This window comes from Nuphar pumila, chromosome 3 (assembly GCF_984573655.1).
Source record: "Nuphar pumila chromosome 3, dmNupPumi1.hap1.1, whole genome shotgun sequence".
Classification (NCBI taxonomy): Eukaryota; Viridiplantae; Streptophyta; class Magnoliopsida; order Nymphaeales; family Nymphaeaceae; genus Nuphar; species Nuphar pumila.
Genome location: NC_143251.1, coordinates 5268684 through 5289988, shown reverse-complemented (window position 1 = coordinate 5289988; position 21305 = coordinate 5268684). Strand labels below are relative to the sequence as shown.

At 37.7% G+C, this 21305-nt stretch overlaps 2 protein-coding genes and 1 long non-coding RNA gene across 3 annotated transcripts in view; 1 reads left to right on the top strand and 2 right to left on the bottom strand.

Moving 5' to 3' along the window:
* The window catches only part of LOC149841732 (TIP41-like protein), a 29872-nt gene extending 27743 nt beyond the window's left edge, over positions 1 to 2129 (top strand). Inside the window, exons 5-8 of the mRNA XM_090001134.1 lie at positions 488 to 547; positions 653 to 694; positions 993 to 1127; positions 1873 to 2129. Coding sequence (XP_089857260.1) covers positions 488 to 547; positions 653 to 694; positions 993 to 1127; positions 1873 to 1971 — 336 coding nt within the window. The 3' untranslated portion in view covers positions 1972 to 2129. The remainder of the gene's footprint in view (positions 1 to 487; positions 548 to 652; positions 695 to 992; positions 1128 to 1872) is intronic.
* A 2761-nt stretch (positions 2130 to 4890) lies between these two features.
* LOC149841731 (zinc finger protein 7-like) lies at positions 4891 to 5406 on the bottom strand. Its single transcript, XM_089998513.1, has one exon. The coding sequence runs from the start codon at positions 5404 to 5406 to the stop codon at positions 4891 to 4893; it is 516 nt and encodes a 171-aa protein (XP_089854639.1).
* Positions 5407 to 9147: 3741 nt separating this feature from the next.
* LOC149841730 (uncharacterized) lies at positions 9148 to 20913 on the bottom strand. Its single transcript, XR_016431009.1, has 3 exons — positions 20544 to 20913; positions 20307 to 20425; positions 9148 to 9381 (listed from the first exon to the last, which is right to left on the bottom strand). It is a non-coding gene; the product is annotated as an uncharacterized LOC149841730 (long non-coding RNA).
* Between the last annotated feature and the right edge of the window lie 392 nt (positions 20914 to 21305).

Genomic DNA, 21305 nt, shown 5'->3' with positions numbered 1-21305 from the left:
TGCCAGCTTCACTATTCTCCAGCTGCTAATCAGAAAGTACGGTATTTGTTGTCTGGACTTGCTTGCTCTAGATGGGGGGATAATTGCTCCAGACCTTTACTCAATTGCAGCACTTGTTTTGCGGGTCTGTGATGGGACTGGCACCATCCAGCTAGGATATCTTCCCCATTCTACATAAATCATGAGAAGTAACCATGCGTGTTCTCTCTGGTTAGCGTGAAAAAGGTGATGTTGGTCATCTCCATTCTAAATCAAGCCTAACAAGTAACCATGCATGTTTTCTCTGGTTGGGTCATGATCTATCTGCTTAGGTTTGGTGTTGGTTTTGGATTAAGCATCATGTTCAAAGACAATACAAATTTAATCATAGTTCATGTAATGCTGGGTGTTGCCCCTAATCTGATCCTGAACGACCTATTTGCTACCTTCCTTCAATGATTATGTTCTTCTGTATGGTCAATGTGACATTTTTGCTTGATCCAAACAGGTGGTATTGTATGAAGATGAGTTGGCAGATAATGGTGTGTCACTCTTAACAGTAAAAGTGGTGAGTTCCGAAAGACATTTGTTCTGATTTTCCTTATGCAAACTTTGTTAATTTTTGGTGAAAAAGCTACTGAGAGCTGTTCCATCTTGCGCTTCTAATTTGCAGAGAGTAATGCCAAGTTGCTGGTTTCTTCTCTTGCGTTTCTGGGTTAGTCTATGCTATCATTTGGACGTATATTTGATTTTATTATGATCTCTCTAAAGATGTATCGTGGTCAAATTCTTCACTACATGGGAATTGGGCTTTTGAATTTTTTTCCTTTTTCATAGTATTTGATGATTTCAAGCAATTATATAGAGAACTATTCCTTTTGTTTTCCTTTTTGGTTGTTAATCTTGTGCCGTTGATGGTTTGACAGTTCTAATGGAACTTTTAGGCCAGGACAAAGTTTTATATCCCAGAATGGGGTCGATTTGCTTAATAGACTTATTTATATGTCTTGCAGCTTAGAGTGGATGGGGTGCTGATGAGATTACGAGACACTAGGATGTACTGTGCTTTCACAAATGACCAGGAAAAAATACCTATCATACTACGTGAATGTTGCTGGAGAGAGTGCACATTCAAGGCTTTATCTGCTGTAAGTATATCAGCATACACATCTCCCATCAGTTCTGGTAGAAAGGGTTATCTTCATTGATTTAAGAAGTATGGTATGATTGATCATGTTCAGATTAACACAGTCGTGCCTTTTTCATGTGTTTCATATTCTGCCATACAATTTATTTGCCAAAATACTATTTTTTTCTATATGTTCTCGTCCTACACAGTGACATGCATCTCATCTATTTAATGTTATTCTTCCATCTATTTTTTTTCATTTCATGTACATCAGTTTTTTGTGTTTAGAATCGCATTTTCTCTTCAACACATTCATTGTGGTGGGGTAGACCTCTATTTGGGAGTGCTGCTAATTTGGGGCAGTAGTTGTGTTTGGTCAAATTACTTTCAAAGTGGCTGTTTGGAAAGATCGTGTTGGTCAGGCATTTGATGAATGTGTCCCTTTGCTTATCTCTCGCTAGGAGGTACCTGTCAGTTCCAGGAATTGAATGCCTCTTTAATTTTTTTCAACAGCTCTACTCCCTCTGATGTCTAGCTTCCAAACAAAGCCTTATGTTGGTGGGGCATTTGTATTCGTTCTGTTATACTTATAACCATTCCTGTCACCCTGTGTAGCATACAGTGCTGGAGATTTAATATGTGAATAATTTCTGAAAATGAGCTCCTGTAGGTCAATCGCTTTTTGCTTCAAAAGTTGTTCCTCTATGCATGGCTGTATGATAACTGTGATACTGAAGTTCATTCACTGATTTGCTGTTATGCAGAGAGGGTTTCCATCTGATTCAGCTTCATATAGTGATCCGAACCTCATCAGCCAACGTCTCCCAGTCATCTTGCAGAAGACTCAAAAATCGTCTTTGTGACCAATGAGACAAATGTTTCATTATACTGCCAATACCGTTAATTTCTGTAAAAGAAAAAGTTTTCTATAACTTGGCATATCCAAATTGCAGTGCATATATGGGAGAAATTAAGATGTATGTTCCCTGACCCAGAATTTTTATTTGAGAAATATTTTTTGATGCTTGAGTGTTTTTTTAAGGGATGCCGGGGGATATTCCCCATGGGATTCAAGTCCAAGACCCCTCAGTTATGATAGTACGACCTTACCATCCAGCTATCTTATTCTACCCTTGATGGAGATTGTTGTCAATTTTGAACCAAAGTGCAATTGGGTTTTCTGCACAGATGTCGATCCAGAAAAAAAATCCAGTTGGGATCATATTGGGATTAAAAAATTTTCAGTGAGACTGAATCAGAAAGAAATCCAGAGAGGGATTCAATGAAGGGGAGGTTGTGTCCAGCAAGTGAAGTTGGTAATCATAAATGTACATTGGATTGAGTTATAGAACGGAGCAAAACATCTTAAATTGCTTATACTGGGGAGCAGCAGCAGAACCATTCTTGAGCTAGCTGGTGAACGAATGAGTGGACAGTTAAAGTGGTCTTTACCATGAAATTTATCTCATCAAGATCCCTCCAGATCCTTTGGGATTTTTCGTTGTTTAACATATTGCAGGGAGTGAGATCAACCCCTTCGTCCAAATCCCTGTAAATGGTTTAAAAGTCACTGTGGGATTCATTTGTGATTGTTGAATCTTCCAAATTTGCATGTTGCTCAATTTTTCCCATTTCATTAAGAAATGGTATACGCTCATGCCAGTAACAGTGTCACTTAGGAATAAGACTGGTGTATTCATGTCAATGATAATATTATTTTCTGCTTGGTATGGATTACTTGTTCTCTTTTCTGCATGAGGAAAATGACAGAACAAACGACCAAGAAATTATTTTCTCATGGTCTTGTAGTTGAGCTGCTTGAGACCCACCTAGTGCTAGGGTTTCTCACATAAGCTTTTAGTGTGCTAGAAAATCATTGTCATGATTTGGCGTTTAGTGGAGTCTGTGTCCCACTTTTGTCAATTCTTTCTCGTGAAAAAAAGTGGGCGATCTATTCAAATTCCGTAGTGATGACTATTAAAAATTTACATTCAGCTTCATTCTTTATCATTGGCGTATGCGATAGTCCTAAGGACTGTCTTACATGTTGGGCCACGTAAGATTTTTGTAACTTTCCCAACTTAACATTGGTCGGCCACTCTGAGTCCATCTAGTCTTGTGCCAACCCTGTCAAATTCTTTGGTTTTTTCTTCCTTTTCCCTGGCTGCATATATATATATATATATATATATATATATATATATATATATAGAGAGAGAGAGAGAGAGAGAGAGAGAGCCATACGATACATCATTGGTGAAAGTGAATATCATTATCAGTTGATTTTTAAGGCAATCCAAATGCAAATTTTGTGTTCCTTGACCATCCATGTAAAACAAGCAAGTCTATCTAGAGGTGTTTAAAACGTTCAAGGTGTATAACCTTGCAGAACTATTATTTTGTGTGGATGATGATCATGGAAGATGTATTGGAACATCTGGAGCTGATTCTGCAGAGATCGGATGCGTCTAAATAGTGCTTGGATGCCTAAAACTTTCCTGTCCTCTGCTGCCATCATGGCCCTGGCAAGCCTGGGGCCAAGAGCTTTACCACCAGATGGCATGGTAGGCAAGGGAAGATGCCTTAAAATTTAAAATAAGACGCCATTCTTTAGATTGCCATTTTTTATATGCAATTAACAATTCATGGACATTGTTCGGAAGTTAGGTATTATTGGTAAGGATATAGTAATATATCAGACTATTGGCATTTCAAATACTGGACATTTGTCAAATATTCTTTGGCTTGGGCTTAGTCTGAGCTTGGTAGGAGATACCATTGTCTAAGGCTGGAGAACTTGGATTCAATCATCCTCTTTGCTTATTTAAAATGAATAGGAGCAACAAGAAAAAAAACAGGAACTCCCTCCCTCTCTCTCTCTTTATATATATATATATATATATATATATATATATATATATATATATATATATATATATATATATATATATAGAGAGAGAGAGAGAGAGAGAGAGAGAGAGAGAGAGAGAGCACCTACTCCCACCTAGTAAAAGCTTTGATTTTTCAAAATTCGTGAGTTTTGTTGCTGATCAGACCTTACAGATATGATTTATACACATTTTTAAGTAGAAAACAAGTTTTGTTTCATGTGAATGTTATATATGTTTGTACAGGTTTTTTAAGTCCTTAAAAAATCAACGGTCAACGATGTACCAAACTTTCATGATTTAAAAAATGTTATTTTATGTCCAAAAACGGTGATCCGAGACATGATTTCTATCAAATAAACTATGTTGAACAGCGCGAAACAACTCAATAGTGTTGGATTTTCAGAATTTTCAATGACATTGCTCACACTGTTACCAAGTTTCTCCGTCCTTGCACTTTTGACATTATTTTAACTGAGAAAATTTTCTCCCTTATTTATCATGCATTATTCTCATGGGCACACTTCAGTTACAGGATTTAGACAGTAGACTATGAGGAAAGAGACATCGTAAAAACAAGGCTGTCAAATTGTGGCTAGCTCTTTGTTATTCCTAAATGACTGAACTAAGCAGATTGTCATTCAGTAGACTTTGTAAGAAGGAATTTTGAGCAGAAAGATGTTCATGATTTATCACTGATCACATAAAAGGAGCTTTATATCAAGTTAATCAGATGATGATCTCTCGAGTTATGTAAGCTGTTGGAACTTTATGGAATACCGTTGTACCAACCAATAGTTTTATACCATTGAAATCTATTGTATACTTTTTTCCTTCTTGGTGGTAACAAATAACAAATGAAAACCAGCAAAGGGAAGAAAAAGAAGTTGGATTTCAGAGACCAAGTGACAAGTCCAGCTTCACTATCTCTGGTTCCATGAGCATGTTAGTGACCAAGTTGCCACTATCAGGGTCCATGAGAAAGCTTCCACGCCACATGAATTCCATGGATTCTTCCATCATAAAAGGTGACCAAGCTGCGCCAAAGTTCTCAAACCTCGCCACGTTGGTACCTTCTCTGTGCGCAGGCTTGAGAACAAGTGCATGAGGGTGAACACCCAGAGAGCGCACATATGGAGCATGAAAGGGCATGCCCATGCCTGTGCCATATCCAGGCCTTTGAGTTCTCCTAGCCATCCCTCTTTCCCTCTTGTGAGCATTCTGGTGGCCACCTAAAGCCTGGGAACTGTAGAATTTCCTCATGCAGAAGTTGCAGGAGAATACTTTTGAAGGTGTCTTGGATGAAGCATCCACACTTACACGTGTCTCATTGGTTCCCAAGCTCAAATTCAACCATGATGATGATGCACTATCATCCTCCAGTGAAGTTGGTTTGCTTCTTGTTGACATCTCTCTCTCTCTCTCTGAAATCAGTAGAAGATGAATTGGTAAGGCTTTGCAGGGTGATGAAATCTGCCTTATATAAAAGGAGGAAGAATATATGGAAAGGGATGGAGAACAAGCATCCCATGAAGAGCAAGTGAAGTTCTTCCCTTCTTCGCTTTTTGAGGTTCTTTGATTTTCCCTCATTGGGTCCCACAGGGTGATGCTTGGTATAGTAGAAGCAAGAGCAATGTCAATGTCACGGTTGCGCATGTAGAGAGAGCTTGAGATTTCCTCGTCCTTAACATGAATTACAACAACAGAAGTTTTACATGAATTTGTTTCTCTAATCCCATGATGCTCCAACGTCTTTCTTTCTCATTAAAGGTGATCAGCCTGTTGATTATGTCAACTGTCAAGCCAAGTGGAGGTTTTTCTGAATTAGATAAAAGCTATCAGATGTGGTAGCTTTCATTTATCTTATTTGACAGTTTTATCCATACATATTTGAGGCCTTCTCTGACATAAGGGGGAGCAAGTGGGCTCACTCATGAAAGTAAGGCCAAGTATTTAAGGTTTTTTTTATAGGAGCAGAAGATGCCAACTTTTTATTAATATTTTTTTGATAATTTGGACCCCACAGAGTTATCAATAATGCTGATAAAATGTGAGAGGTGGGTACACTTTATTATTGTGACCATTATTAATATGGATGCGTATCATGTGGCTTCTGGACTGCTCTGGAGAAGTGGGCAGAAGTATGTCTTACGCACTTCATTCAGGACCACTTGTATTTATTCTCAGATATCTTTTTGTTGTGAACTACTGATGTAGAGATAAATCAGGCACAGTGCACTCTCAAGAGCACCTGCTGCTCTGTTGTGAGTTATGTAAATTATGGTGTTCCTTTTGCCTGTCATCTCTCCCTCTCTCGTGATATATTTGGTCAGTTAAAGCTTATGGAAGAGACTTGTCTCAACCATGACTTCCCACTTACCTATGGTGCCATGGATATGCATGGTGGTGGATTGGGGATGCTGCCAGCAATAATGCTGCAACCAATTGGCTCAAGGGTTGGGTTTATACTATAATCTCTCCATTATGTTCTCAGGGAATTCGGCAACTGTTGAAGAATAATAACATGTTGAATAACCCTTCATGGCTCAAATAGAGCAAATAACTTGGACTGAAAAATACATGAGCACTATTCCTTGTGCTTGATTTGTTAACGGTAATTAGCATTCTATGGGATATGGTAGTCATTTAATACCATGTGACATTGCGATTAGTTTCAACAAAGTCGTATGTGCACAACGCACCGTCCACAGACGCGCGCCAGCATTGCATATTCTTACTATATTTTTGTTCTTTAGATAACCGGAAGAGAAACCACTGCTTTGGTTTGGACGTCCCATTACAGACCAAGAGGTGCCCAATTTCAGTGTCCGCAGTGTAAAACTCCAAGTTACTCTCCCTCTGCCCACCAGGGATGGTTTCCCATTGGCTTCAGCCTTGTGGCAAGGGATGCCCACCCGGAATATTGTTTTTCGTATTCTCAGTTATTTGGTGGTTGAATGATGCTGGGAATATGAAAGGAGTTGTTTATCATTGCAAAAGTGGATCTGGTTCCCACTAGGAGTAGAGAGAGATTATCCTAGCTAGTCAGCTGACCCATGTTATGGATTGGGAGCTAAACCTGCAAGGCAAAGTGAGTCATGGACTGAATTATTGACACCTTCCAATCTCGCGTCAATTGGCATTTTCCTTTCAAAAGAAAAATAAATAAATAAAAAGGAGGACCATCATCTGCAACTCTTCTAAATCCACAAGTTAGAGCCTTACTAAAATGAAAGCCCACAGACAAATTAAACGGTGCCTAAGAATTCTTTTATCCTTTCTTCAGCAGAAATTTTCAGACCACTGTCTGTATTCTTGGTTACGTCATGATTCCACCATATAATCTTCCAACACCTCTTTGTTTGCTTTCCCTTTTCGTATGCTCAACGTTGTGTAAAGGATTCGGTGGATGGACCAAAACATAGAGTAACCTAGGAAGCTGAATTCACTTTATTCTAATTAAACTTTGCAGGGCAAATAAGACGCTCGATGTGCATAACTTTGTCGCTTTTTAGTAAACTTTGGGAATGATAATTCAGTCATGTGGAATACTAATAACATCACCTAAATATAGGGAATAAAAAATCCATAAATGGCAATTCAATCGAAACTTATAGTTCATCAAGCAAAAAAATTAACAATAAATTACAAGGGTATGTCATAATATTTAAAGCAAAACCCTTGTTTTTGCCAATATTTAATATTTTATAACTTTTACTGAATTTGTAAAGAATGCATCGTCGAGACTATCTCATAAGGATTTTGATTGATAGCGATGGACGAGATTGGGAATATTAAACCTCACACTTTTCTCTTTGCTTTATCATCTCTTTTTCAATTTCTAATGGACTGAAATTTCCCTCCAATCTGTTTTCATTTTCTTAATTCTTCTGGGTTTTTAAATTCAAACACAGGTTTGGATCCAGTGATTAAATGGATTCAGACTTCATGCAAGTCTTATTTAGATCTTTCTTTACGTTCACATATTTGAGTTTATGGCCAAACGGGCCTTTTAAGTTTATCTTTTGATTCAAATGGATGTAGGACTAGATCCTAGTGGCATCTATATTTTATTGCAGTTATAAAGATTAATATTTCAGATTGGTCACAAAGTGCTTATGGGGTTAATTGAAAGTACTTTTCATGCACTAATTTATCTCGTAAACTTATTAAATGTGACAAAGCTCTAACCAAACGCTTACTTTTCAATGCACATTCAAACCATGCTCTTCTTAATGATGGATCGCAAGGCAACATAAAGACGTGATTGCACCTATTGCACACACACATGCACTTTGTTCATATGCGCATGCACATGCGTATGACTTGTGGAGAAGGGGGCTGGCTGGCAATCTGAGCAGGATCCTCCTAAACACCACAAAAAGGCCCTTCGGTATATTGAGAATATCAGCAAAGAACCAGCTTGATTACATGCTAAACACCACAAAAAGGCCAAAATAACAATAACTGTTGCTTCTAGTAACTCAACGTCTGAATCAACCAATATTGATCAATCAATTGACAAGTTGAAAACATCAACCACTAATTACCAGCCCATATACCACAAGGCTGACATTGTTATGCCAAAGAAAAAGTTTTGCCAACTTGTGCATCTGAACATACAAACAGCCAAATGGAATAAGGAGAAAATAATGCTGATACCCACAGAAGTAACCCTGACTTTATTCCAAAAGAGTGTCTTCAATCAAGAACTCAAGTAATCTATCCTGACATTCCCATACCACTGTTGATAGGAGTATTATTACCATCAGGGATTTCAACATTAAACAAGTTAACCGTTTTTTATTCTTATAATTCATAGAATACAGAAATAATTTTGAAGTGACAGGTGACTGGCATGTTGCTTATCATAAAAGAAGTTTATCTAGTTATATTCTTGCACCCTGACCAAAAAACAAGAAAATCCTACCTCCCTGGCCAAATCCCCAACATGAAAACATGACTTGTGGCTTGCAACACTATTACTGTCTGGATGTCATGATGCCAAGACAAAACTGCCAAAAAATAGATCCATCGCTTTATTATCAAGTAGGTATGCATGGCTATTGATAGGTAAGTTAGCTATGGACAAGAAAAAAGGGTGCTCGGCTTTTATCAGTGGATTGAAACCCGAAAGTTGGAGAGTGATGATGGTCTAAATAATAATGGTTGATATACCAGAGATTAAAATGGTTGAAATTAAACATATTTCCATTCTCAGCAAGAAATCAGCGCACTACAAAATAAAATTTGCAACATAATCACTTATTCAGGTTGCTCCTATTCTTGCAGCTACATAATGAACAGAGAACCACCATCTGATGATACTAAGAAACCATTTTGCCATGATTCATACAATATTTCACGCTCACTTAGATCAAGTACCTGAAATGATGATTGAGAAGCAGGGTTAGTTGCATGCGAAGTAACCAAAAGCCCGGAAAGCATAAACTTTTAAGGATTTAAATTTTGCAGTAATTTCATTCAAAATAATTGAAATGAGGCAAATTATTAACACTGCAAATAAAACAAAGTAAAAGGATCATCACAAGAAATAAAAAAGGAAATGGCTTTTTAACTTTGTCAAAAAAACAGCAGCCAATGAATGAGATGGTCTGATGGTTAAAGTTTTGGGGTGAAGCCTTTGAATATACTCAGTAATAAAAGAGACAGGAAACAGAGGTGAAATGAGGAACCAGGGCAACAGAAGTCAAAGGTGCTTCCGAACAATTTCCCTACGTTACTGTGCAGGCAATTTTCAAACTTCAGGACATGACTTACCTAACCAAAATTTCACAAAATGACACAAGTGCTGGCCCATCTAGTATAAAGACGCTAGTTGTATGATTGGACAACAGTTTTTGGCATTTGCAATATGCTCATGCTGAATCTGATTCTAAATTAATCAAAGTTTAAGTGACTTGAAGGCTATGGTACCCAGACACTCCATTTTGCCCTCCATACCATTGTTGACGCGCATATCTCCGTGTCGACACCCAGACACGCCATTTTACCCTCCATACATACAAGTTTGTATTTAATTTATAAATTTATAATTATATTTTCTTTCAGTATATAATATATATTTTAGATATAACATATATATTTAGATTATATTCAGTTTATTCTGATTTTATTTTGTATTTATTTGATATTTAATATATATATATAGCTGTGTCTCCGTACCCACATTTTTTGGAATTGCTGTGTCATACCCTCCGTATCCGTATCTGTGTCCATATCCGTATCTGTATCCGTATCCGTATCCGTACCCGTACCCGTACCCGTACCCGTACCCGTACCCGTACCCGTACCCGTACCCAGGTGACATAGCTTGAAGGAATATGTTGGTGGTTTACAAATTCACCTTACCATTCAGATACAATCAATTCAAATGTTCTGCGAGAGGTGGTTGTTGAATGTCAAAACTGAATTATCAAGTCATGGCATACACTTTGCATTCGGATCATGGGTTCAAAACTCACCCTTGTTTGAAAAAAAAGGAAAAGGGAAAGAGAGCCTATGAAGTGACAGTTTCATTGATCAACCAATTTCCATCAAACAAAAAATTCAATGTATGCAAAAGATTGCTCTAAAAGTAACTCGTTAAACTCACAAAGTAACGTTTTATGGTGTGTGTGTGTGTGTGTGTGTGTGTGTTTTACTCATTTTACTTATGGCCTAAGGGTGATAACAGCATCATCTGAAACTAAGCAGGATATACCAGATCTATAACATCTTCCACAAAAATATTGCAAGTAAATATGGGAACTATGCTCCAATATGAAATATCAGTCCTCAATCTAGCAAAATCACCCAAGAAAGCTACAAGAGAAGCTCATGACCTAGCCACATGACATGTGCTAAGACTGACAACTTGCAAATAAGTTCAACATATAATAGCCACAATTATAACTATATAAACAAGACGAATCAATATGCAAGAAAATTAAGAACAAGGCACAACTGCCCTCCACTAACATACATTTTATTTTCTATCAATAATCATCCTGCAATAATACATATAAGGACATACAACGCACACATAAAAGATGATGGAAAAGACATGACACAGACGCTACAAGACAAATACAGGTACAACCATCCTCCATTTATGTGACATCAGTTTTCAGTAGTTTAAGAATTCTATCGATCCTACACACTCCATCCCATCATCATATAAAGCACAGGTATGTGCCAGAGGAAGTGGCATCAATGAATTACCCATTGATATGATGTTTATGCCTCAGGTGGTTCTATCCCATGGATATCCAACAAAAGTTTAAAGTGTTTCACCTAGGGGTGGGCATCGGGCCGGACCGGTCAACGACCGGGCCCGTTTACTAACGGGCCGGGTTTTGACCCGGTTCTTAATGGGCTCGGGTTTGAAGAGAAGCCCATGGCCCAGCCCATTGGCCCAACGGGCCAATGTGAAACGGGCTGTGGCTGGCCCAGCCTGGCCCAATCTTAAAATGCATAAATGCTTGCCTGAAATTATGGGTTAATGAGAGAATAGCAAGTTCCCATGCATCTAATTCCTAATTAGTGCAACTAATTAGGTAAATAGTAATAATTAACAAATAGCAAGTTCCCATGCAACTAATTAGGTACATAATAACAGTTATCCAAGTTACTATGTAGTAGTTAATTTTTGAAAAAATTATATTATTAAACAAATTAATAAATAACTCAGGCCCATCGGGCAGACCTGGTAGCCCACATATATAACAGGCCAATTAACTACTAGTTTGCGTAGTTATATAATGCACATAATATATTATATGTATATTTTATGTTTGCAAATTTGGGGTCCGGATTGGGTGCAATATGATTGCACAAATATTTGTGCATTAAGCACCTGATTGCCCTCCATCAGGCCTTGGGCCCCACAACTGACAGGCCTTGTCCCCTGTTAAAAAAAATATATATATATATAATCTTATATCTAATCTCATATGTAATATACCAGCATATGTAATCTTTTTCTTTTAGTTTAGTAACATAGTTTAGTGAGGATTAGGATAGTTATTTTTACTTTTATTTAAAAGCATAAAGTGCTTTTCGACGAAAGTCAAAAAGCATAAAAGGAGAGAGTCGTTGGACTCCCAACGGCAATAAAAAGAGCTCTTGGGAGCCCAACAACTCCCTCCTCCCCTCATTTTCATGTATTATATATATGGGGGTTTTCCCCCTTGTTTTGTATTACTTTTAGTGTGGGTTTCTCCCACTTTGATGAAATGTTTCTTTTTCATCTTGGTGTGTGCACTCCTTTGAGCATTTCTGTGAGTGTGTTGAATGAACCCTTGTGTTCATTGTGAAAGATATTTTTGTGAGCTTGATTTTGAAGTTCCGTTTGAAGTTCTATTTCCTTTCATGGTATCAAAGCAAGGTTGAAGCAATCAAGCTAAGTTCCTTCGGTGCATTGGGAAGTGTGCCATTCAATGTTTTTTTTAAAAGTAAAGTTTCTTTGAAGTTGTGATCGTGTGAAAGCTTAAAGGAATTCTTATACTCACCGTTTGCGGTAGAGTATCTTCGTCTTTACTTCTCTTCTTGTTTCTTCATTTTTCTTCTTCTCTTTATCTTTTCTTTTCCAAAAATTGTAAAATGGATGACAATGTCACCATTAAGCCCATCAAACTCAATGATTCCAAATTATGTCACATGGGCTTCTATCATGAAGCATCTTATATGGGAAAAGAGAATATGAGGATTAGTAGACGGGACAGATAGAGAACCTACACTAATTCTCACCAAGGATGAAGAAGAAAAAGAAATACCTCTTACTGAGGTAAAAATGATTAAGGCCATCTCCACTTATGAAAAAAAGTGGAAGGAAAGGCGAATGAGTCATGCCAAGATTATGTTTTGGCTTATTACAAGTGTAGACATAAAGAAATGCTCAAAGTCTTGCCAAATTCGAGCATGCTAATGATGCGTGGAATTATCTTAAGAGAATGTATTCTCTTAATGATATTGCACATGTGTGTAATTTACAAATTAAAGTTCAAAATATGGTTCAAGGAGACAAGAGCATTAGGGAGTATTACAATGGCTTATCAGAATTGTGGGAAGAGTTAGCTCTTCTTGAACCAAAGTGACATTGTCCACAAGATATTGAACTCCGCCAAAATCAAATCAATGCAAAGCATTTCTTTCATTTTATTAGTGGATTGAGATCGGAATTTGAATCCACTAAGTCTATTCTTCTCCACCGTGAAAAAGTGCCATCAATAAAAGAATTGAAAGAAAATAGACTAAAAAGTAGAATTTCTAAGAGCGATGACGACTCTTTTCTAGCTGTCTCGAAACCTGAAAACTTTATCAGGACTTACAAACCTCCTAACTATGGAAGAAAAAATGATGATTTTGAGAAAAAGAAAATCATTTGCTACTATTGCCGGGAACCTAAACATGTGAAAACTCACTGTCCAAAATTAAAGAGACCTTATGAAAAAAAGGTTGACTCTGTCGGACCTCCACAAGAATCTAGCAAAACTTTCATTGGGAGTGTCTCTTACACAATTAGTGGAAGCACTTGGACCTTTACTCAAGGGAGCATCTTCATCTACGGGAGTTGCAGTCTCTTCTGTGAGCACCTCTGATCCAGGTAAAACATTATGGCTTCTTTACTCAGGTGCTTTTTTCACATTACTCTGAATGTTGAAATATTATCCGAATGTCATAACTCAAATGGATCTAATGTTTTTCCTGTCGATGGAACATCACTAGAAATCGAAGCAATAGGAAATTTTGAAAAAGGTTCTTAAAACTAAAAAAGATTTCATATTCCACAAATTAAATATATTTCCAAATTAAATCTCAATATCTTATTTGTTTCTCAACTTTTTGACCATGGATATAATGTTTCCTTCTCCTCTCGTGGTTGTCGAGTATAAGATCACCAGTCAGGAAAGTTGATTCGGGAAGGCCATAGAGAAGGAGGCTTATACTACATGGACTTTTTGAAAATTCTCAAGAACACATTTTGTTGTAATGTTCATGAAATGAACTTGAATCTATGGCACAGAAGACTTGGTCATCCTAGCACATCCAAGATTCACTTATTTCCAAATATGGAAAACTTTTGTAATTCTGAAACATTTAAATGTGAAAAATGTATTCTAGGAAAAATGAAGAGATTACCCTTTCAAGAAAAAATTGTTGTTTCATCTCGACCTTTTGAGTTAGTGCATTCAGATGTATGGGGTCCTGCACCTGTTATATCCGAAGGAGGTTTCTCATATTATGTCATTTTTGTAGATGATTTTACAAAGCATACTTGGATTTACTCTCTCAAACATAAATCCGAAGTATTTTTCCATTTTCAAATATTTCATAAACTAGTTAAGAATCAATTTAAAAATGATATCTCTATTTTTCGCACTGATTCAGAGGGAGAGTTTTTGTCAAAATAATTCAACAATTACTTAAATTTACATGGTATTTCACATCAAAGATCATGTCCATATACCCCACAACAAAATGGTCTAACAGAAAGAAAATATAGGCATATCATAGAAAAACAAGAACCATACTCATTACTCATCTAGTACCAAAAAATTTGTGGGTCGAAGCCACTCTAACCGCGGCATATCTCATTAATAGAATGCCATCATCTTTGTTAAGCAACATTTCACCTGTTGAAAAACTCTTCAAACAAATCCCAGATTATTCAAGGTTAAGGGTATTTGGTTGTAAATGTTTTATTTTTTTCAACAAAAATGACAAACTCTTACCTCGTATTATTCCATGTGTGTTTCTTGGTTATGCAAGCAATAAAAAAGGTTATAGATGTCTTGATCTTAAAACTAGAAAGCCATATGTATTACGAAATGTATCATTCTTAGAAAATGAAAGTTTTTTTTAAATTAAAAACTCTACAAAAATTAATGAATATTCCTTTTTACTAGATTTAGTTCCAGTGATTAACGAGGAAGATGTTGATCAAGAAGATCAAAATGTGATAAGTACTGAATCACCTCATCCAGAATGCATTCAATATTTCAGATGGGGTGACCTAGAGCAACCCTGTGCTCTAGAAAAATATACTAAAGCACAAAATCATATAGAAACAAGAAGATCATCTAGGGTGTCAAAAGTACCTGAAAATTTTGTATCCTACGAGTCTTTTTCACCAAAGTACCAAACATATATTGCCCTATTACATTCCTACATAGAACCTTCTAACTATGATACTACAAAAGAACATTTCGAATGGGTTGAAGCCATGTCAGCAGAATTAAGTGCCTTAAAAAAGGCAAATACGTGGACTATTCAAGATATTCCACCCGAAAAGAAAGCTATAGGATGTCGTTGGGTATATAAAGTCAAAACCAAGTGTGATGGCACTCTTAAACGATTTAAGGCTCGACTAATTGTTAAAGGTTATTCCCAAGAATATGGAATAGACTATGAGGAAACCTTTGCACCATTCGCGAGAATGACCACTGTAAGAACCTTAATTGTTATTACCTCTGTAATGAAATGACATATCTTTCATATGGATGTCAAGAATGTGTTTCTTAATGGTAGTCTAGCTAAAGAAGTCTACATGGAACCACCACCTGGTATTAAGATTCCTCAAGAAAAGTTCTTCGTTTACATAAGACATTATATGGACTTAAATAAGCTGGTATGACAAATTTAGTAAAGTTATTCTTACTTTTGGTTTTCAATTTTGTCTTACTGACGCTGCTTTGTTTATTAAGAAATCTAATGCAGGTATTATTATTATTCTACTTTACGTGGACGACATGATCATCACATGAAGTGATAAACAGAGAGTTGACAATATAAAAAACATTCTCAAAAACAACTTCGAAATGAGTGACTTGGGTTTCTTAAAAAAAATTCTTGGAATTGAAGTGGCCTATTCTCCTAGAGGTTATTTACTAACTCAATCGAAATTTTCTCTTGATACTATTGACAGATCCGAAATCACAGATGAAAAACATGTTGATATTCTTGAAGTCGTAAATACCAAAATGAAGATTGATGATGAGAACCACTTGAGAACCCAACATATTACAAACAGCTTGTTGGGGCATTGTCTTATCTTTCCATCACACGACCTGACATCACACATCTTGTCCACATAGCAAGTCAATTCCAACATGCTCTCACTACTGTTTATATGGGAGCAGTATTACGAATTATTAGATATCTTAAAACCTCTATTTGTAGAGAACTTTTTTTATCTGCTTCTTTCTTGTTAAAACTAACCGCTTATACTGATGCAGATTGGGGAGGTGATCCCAATGATCAACACTCAACTATTGTTTTTTTGTTTTGTTTTTAGGTGAATCATTGATTTCATGGAGGTGCAAGAAGCAACAAAAAATCATTTTTTCATCAACTGAAGCCGAGTACAGAGCCATGACTACAACCAACATGAAAGTAGTCTGATTAAGACGATTGCTTCAAGACATGGGTGTTATGAGTACAGAAGCATCATGGCTGTGTTGCGACAACAAAAGTTCTATTTACATTGGCGGCATCTGGACATTCCACGAACGCACTAAGCATATCGAAATTGATTGTCACTACGTACGAGAGGAATTCCTACACGGCACCATTGATCTTCCATATGTCTCTTCAGAATATCAACTGGTTGATTTCTTTACCAAACCTCTCGATGCTCCTCGATTTCACTTTCTCTTGGACAAACTTTCGATTATTCAACCGTAAGTTTGAGGAGTGTTAAAAGAAAAAAAAAATAATTTCATATGTAATATACCATCATATGTAATCTTTTTCTTTTAGTTTAGTTACATAGTTTAGTTAGGATTATGATAGTTATTTTTAGTTTTAGTTCACTTTTTGGACACTTTTTTGGACATCACTTTTTTGACCAAAGTCAAAAAGCATAAAAGGAGAGAGTCGTTGGACTCCCAACGGCTCTAAATAGAGTTATGTGAGTGTGTTGAATGAACCCTTGTGTTCATTGTGAAAGATATTTTTGTGAGCTTGATTTTGAAGTTCCGTTTGGAGTTCTATTTCCTTTCAAGATGGAGGGTGATCAAGTGCTTAATGCACAAATATTTGTGCAATCACATTGCACCTAATCTTTTCACACAAAATTTGACACATCTAGCATCCTTGCTCAAACAGGTACGGTGTTAACCATGGTTGCCAGTCGAGAAAGTGAGAGTGGGAAGCGATACAGAAAGCGAAAGCGGGAAGTGAGGCACTTTCAAAATTTTAGGAAGCGGAAAGCGTGGGACGACTTAAAAACAAATAAGGAATCGTCTTGAAAGCGACCTAAGAAGCAAGGGGGAAGCGAAAAAAGAGAAAATAAATAAAAATAAAATACAAAAAAAAATTGAAAAAAAGGGGGAAGCACGCTTTTCATAAAATTTTGGTGCTTCCCAAAGCGTTTAGGAAGCGTGACATTTCACACTTTTAAAGCGCGCTTCCCCTCTTGCCTAGGCGTTTCCGGTAACTCTGGTGTTAACCTTCCACGAAGGAGGTGGGTAGTTCAAAACCCACTATTTTCATTGTGGTTCAAAATTTTTTTAAATAAAAAATGCTTGGCTTGAGCCAAGCCAAGCTCAAGTTCGACTCGAGCCGAGTTTGAACAAAACCTGTTCAAGCTTGGCTTGATCTCAAGCCAAGTTTGAACAACTAGTTTTTTTCTTTGAGCCAGCCTAAGCTCGGCTCAAACTCGGGTCGTGTGCATCCCTACATCTAACCACTTCCTATGAAACTACTACTCTTTTTTTTCAACTTCACTGTCCAAGCCACCAACCATTATCACTAGCACATTAGCCTGAGCAACCCAACTGTTTCCATCTTTTTTGCATACTGGCCAACACTGGATACATTCTTATCTACCTTAGCCCTAACAAGATTCTTATAAGGACACAGATTGAATTCAAACCTGTACCTGAAACCAACCCTACTCTAACCTAGAACATAAGTTCATCCAGACTCATAACCATACAAAAAAATAAAATAACCTGATGCACCTATCACTTATCAATGCCATTTTCATCTAGCAAATCTGCTGAGCAACTAAGGTTGATAAACAAGCTGAATCAGTTGAGCTTAAAGCCGAAAACGGACTGTTCAAGCTTGGCGCATTTAGGCTCCCACTTCAGTTTGCAACCAGGCTTGTTCTTAAAGCTCCGCTTGCCATGAGCCAAGCTGAGAGTCAGTTGGATTTATAAAAAAACAAAAAAGTTGACAATGTATGATACATTATGTATTGCTTATTAATGAGCCTACATGAGCCAAGCCAAGCCTTGTTCATATTTGGGTTGATAATCTATACGAGTTGGCTTATACTTGGCTCCTCAAGTTCGTTTTACGAGCCCAAACAAGTTCTTACATGAGCCACCCCAAGCAACCACAAGCTTCCCAGTTTGTTTCCAATCCTAAAAGTAGCCCATATTCTTTCTCTTTCACAAGATGATCATCTATGATGAATGCCTATAACTTGCACAGACGACATTAATTCCATTGTACCACTTTGTCGTTGCTATTGCTTTAGGCTATTTTATTCTGAGTTTTGACATGCACAAGAACTTAAGCCCAATTCCGCTCATAAATCAATTTGAACTTATATCCCTAGACTAGCCTTGTTCTGCACCACATATTCATTCTGATAAATGACTGTGATGAGACATATTACACTCTTACATTATTCAACAAGCTTGTAAAAGAATAACATAAAATAACTACGTAAGAGCATGGTAACATGTATAAGCAGTACATTGGAAATATCAGGATGTTTTGCTAAATGCTTAAGCAAATATTATAATACTTACAAAATAACACCTATTTGAAAATAATAACAAAATCATGATATTTCTTGACACTATTATGTTCTATCCTTTTGCTGCATTAACCTGAAACATAACCAATTCTATTCTGTATTTTTTTATTCTATTAAATAATACTAAGATTTTTCTAACATCTATAGTGAGTCAAAAAATGTCCAAAGATATTGTTGAGGGTGATATTGGTGACTATCCAATTGGAGAAATTGAAGAACCCTATGCTTAGAACTTTACCATTCATAGATACATATAGGGCTGGCAAATGAGCTGAATGAGCCGAGCATGAAGTGTTCAAGCTTTGCTCATTCTTGTAAGCAAGCCAAGCTGAGTTCGAGCTCATAATGAGCTCGAGTTAAACAAACCACGTTCGAGATGGCTTACTTACAGAAAAATACATCGCTTTAGATATGGAAGAAATAGGATTACAAAAGAAAATGAATTGTTTCAGGGTTATAAGTAATAAGATTCTACCACTAAACCTATTTTTTGCAAATCAAATAGTTCAATCATATGTTTTACATATACTATATGATGTAAAATATATCTTTTACTACTTAATGAGCTCATACAAGTCAAGCCAAAACAAGTAACTTTGTTCATGATCAGCTTGTCGAGCTTATTTTACAAGTTTGAACAAGCTCTTTATGAGCAGAACATAAGCAGAGCCACAATTGACTCCGCACATTTCCCAGCGATGGATACATAGAAACTAATATGTATGTGGAGAAAAGGTGTGATCCCTGCCAGTAGCAGCAACAAGCAAGTTGGACCAAAGTGCTCATAGCCATATGAACTCCCAATAGACAAAGATAGCAAGTTCAGGTGGTGTTTGATACACAGGACAAACACCGTGCTTTCTGAACATGCGGTGTTTGTCTGGTACTCACCAGTCGCGACCCTGGGGGTGCGACTAGTGCGTTCCACGCTAATGCGTTGTAATGCATTACATGGGACGCAGTTTGTCCCGTCTGAACCGGCTGCACACAGTGCGTATCAACGCAGGATAGCGCGTGGGTATGGAGCGGTCTGTCCCCGCTCAGGTGCACCTCGTGATTCAAACACGACCTCAATTTCAAGTTTTCAACCCAACCAGTCAACCAACCAACAAGAGAAATTGCTTATAGACTGCTGGTGACGTTAAACCAATCATAGTCCAGATAACCATTATCAAATAACATGATGCATTGATTTTCCAGGCAAATCGCCCAACTACAAGTAGACTAAGATCAAGCATTTTTTCCCTGTTTATGTGACAACTTTGTTCACGAAGAAAAGTACAAAAGATATTTCACAAGGACTCAAATTATAAGGGGTCACCACCAGGCTTTGAGCATCAATACACCAAATTCCTCAGTTAAGCCCAATCTTAGTAAACAACAATAGCTCAAAGTGAATTCGTTCCCCGTACGGTTATAACAAAGAGCAAGGTTGCAAGGAAAAAGAAAGCAGGAAGAAGACAAAACTCACAAAGCTAAGAAAACAAGAAATTGGGGGGTTAGCGATCCGGGCAAGATCGACAGAAAGGGGTACCCTGAGATAGCTCGCAGCAAGCTCGGACGCTGACGGAGATGTGGGAGGTGAGGCGGGCAGCCGAGACGACGTTGTGCAAAGGGAACAGAGACGAGGCGCACCCCAACTCCGCCGGAGATCTGAATCCACCGAGACGCGAGCATCGACGACCCGAATCAGGGTTTCGTCGAGACAAGAGAAAACAAAATGAACAAGAAAAACAGAACTATGTTTTTTGTAATTCTGATTCGGTTGTACCTGGTGTTGGAGAAGGAGAAACGTCGAGGTTGGGTGTTGAAGGAGGAAGGAGAGCGATGCCGAGGCCGAGGAACGGAGGCCGGCCGGAAGGATGAAGATCGAACCGCCGCCATTAGCGAGCGAGAGACCGAACCATAGCGAGAAGCCATTGGACAGAAACCAGAGAGAGAGAGAGAGAGAGAGAGAGAGAGAGAGAGAGAGAGAGAGAGAGAGCTTTCCTTTTCCCCTAGGCGTTTCTTGAGAAAGGAGTCGACTGCATAGAAGGGTTTAAGGAGGGCTTAGGCTAAAAGGAGAGCGTTTCTATACAGCACTGCTGCGTATGTAAGGTTTCACTGTTTATGGTTGTGGGTTAGGCCGAGAGTTTTCTATGCAGCACTGTTGTATGAGTAAGGTTGCAGCTTTATGGTTGTTCATTGAGCTGAAAATAGGGGAAGCAGATCAGGTCATGCTGAAAATGAGCGTTTTTGCTCGTGCGGACATCGTGGCCGTCTGTTTGCATTTTGGATGAATGCCACGTGGTTTTGTTGACTTTTGATCTTTTTTAAAATGCAAATCGGATGGCCACGATGTCAGCATGAGCAAAAACGCTCATTTTCAACATGACCTGATCTGCTTCCGAATAGGAAGGGCATGGAGTGGATATATTTCATTTAGAACGGAGGAACCACCCTGGGAGTAAGAGACCTGGCCGTGTTGGACTTAATAATGCCTGCCAAATCTACGATCCCCTTGGCCTTAGCAAAGTTGCCTTGCTTCAACCTG

Excerpts from the sequence above, each read along its gene's own strand:
- LOC149841731 (XM_089998513.1), bottom strand. The coding sequence starts at position 5,406 with ATGTCAACAAGAAGCAAACCAACTTCACTGGAGGATGATAGTGCATCA.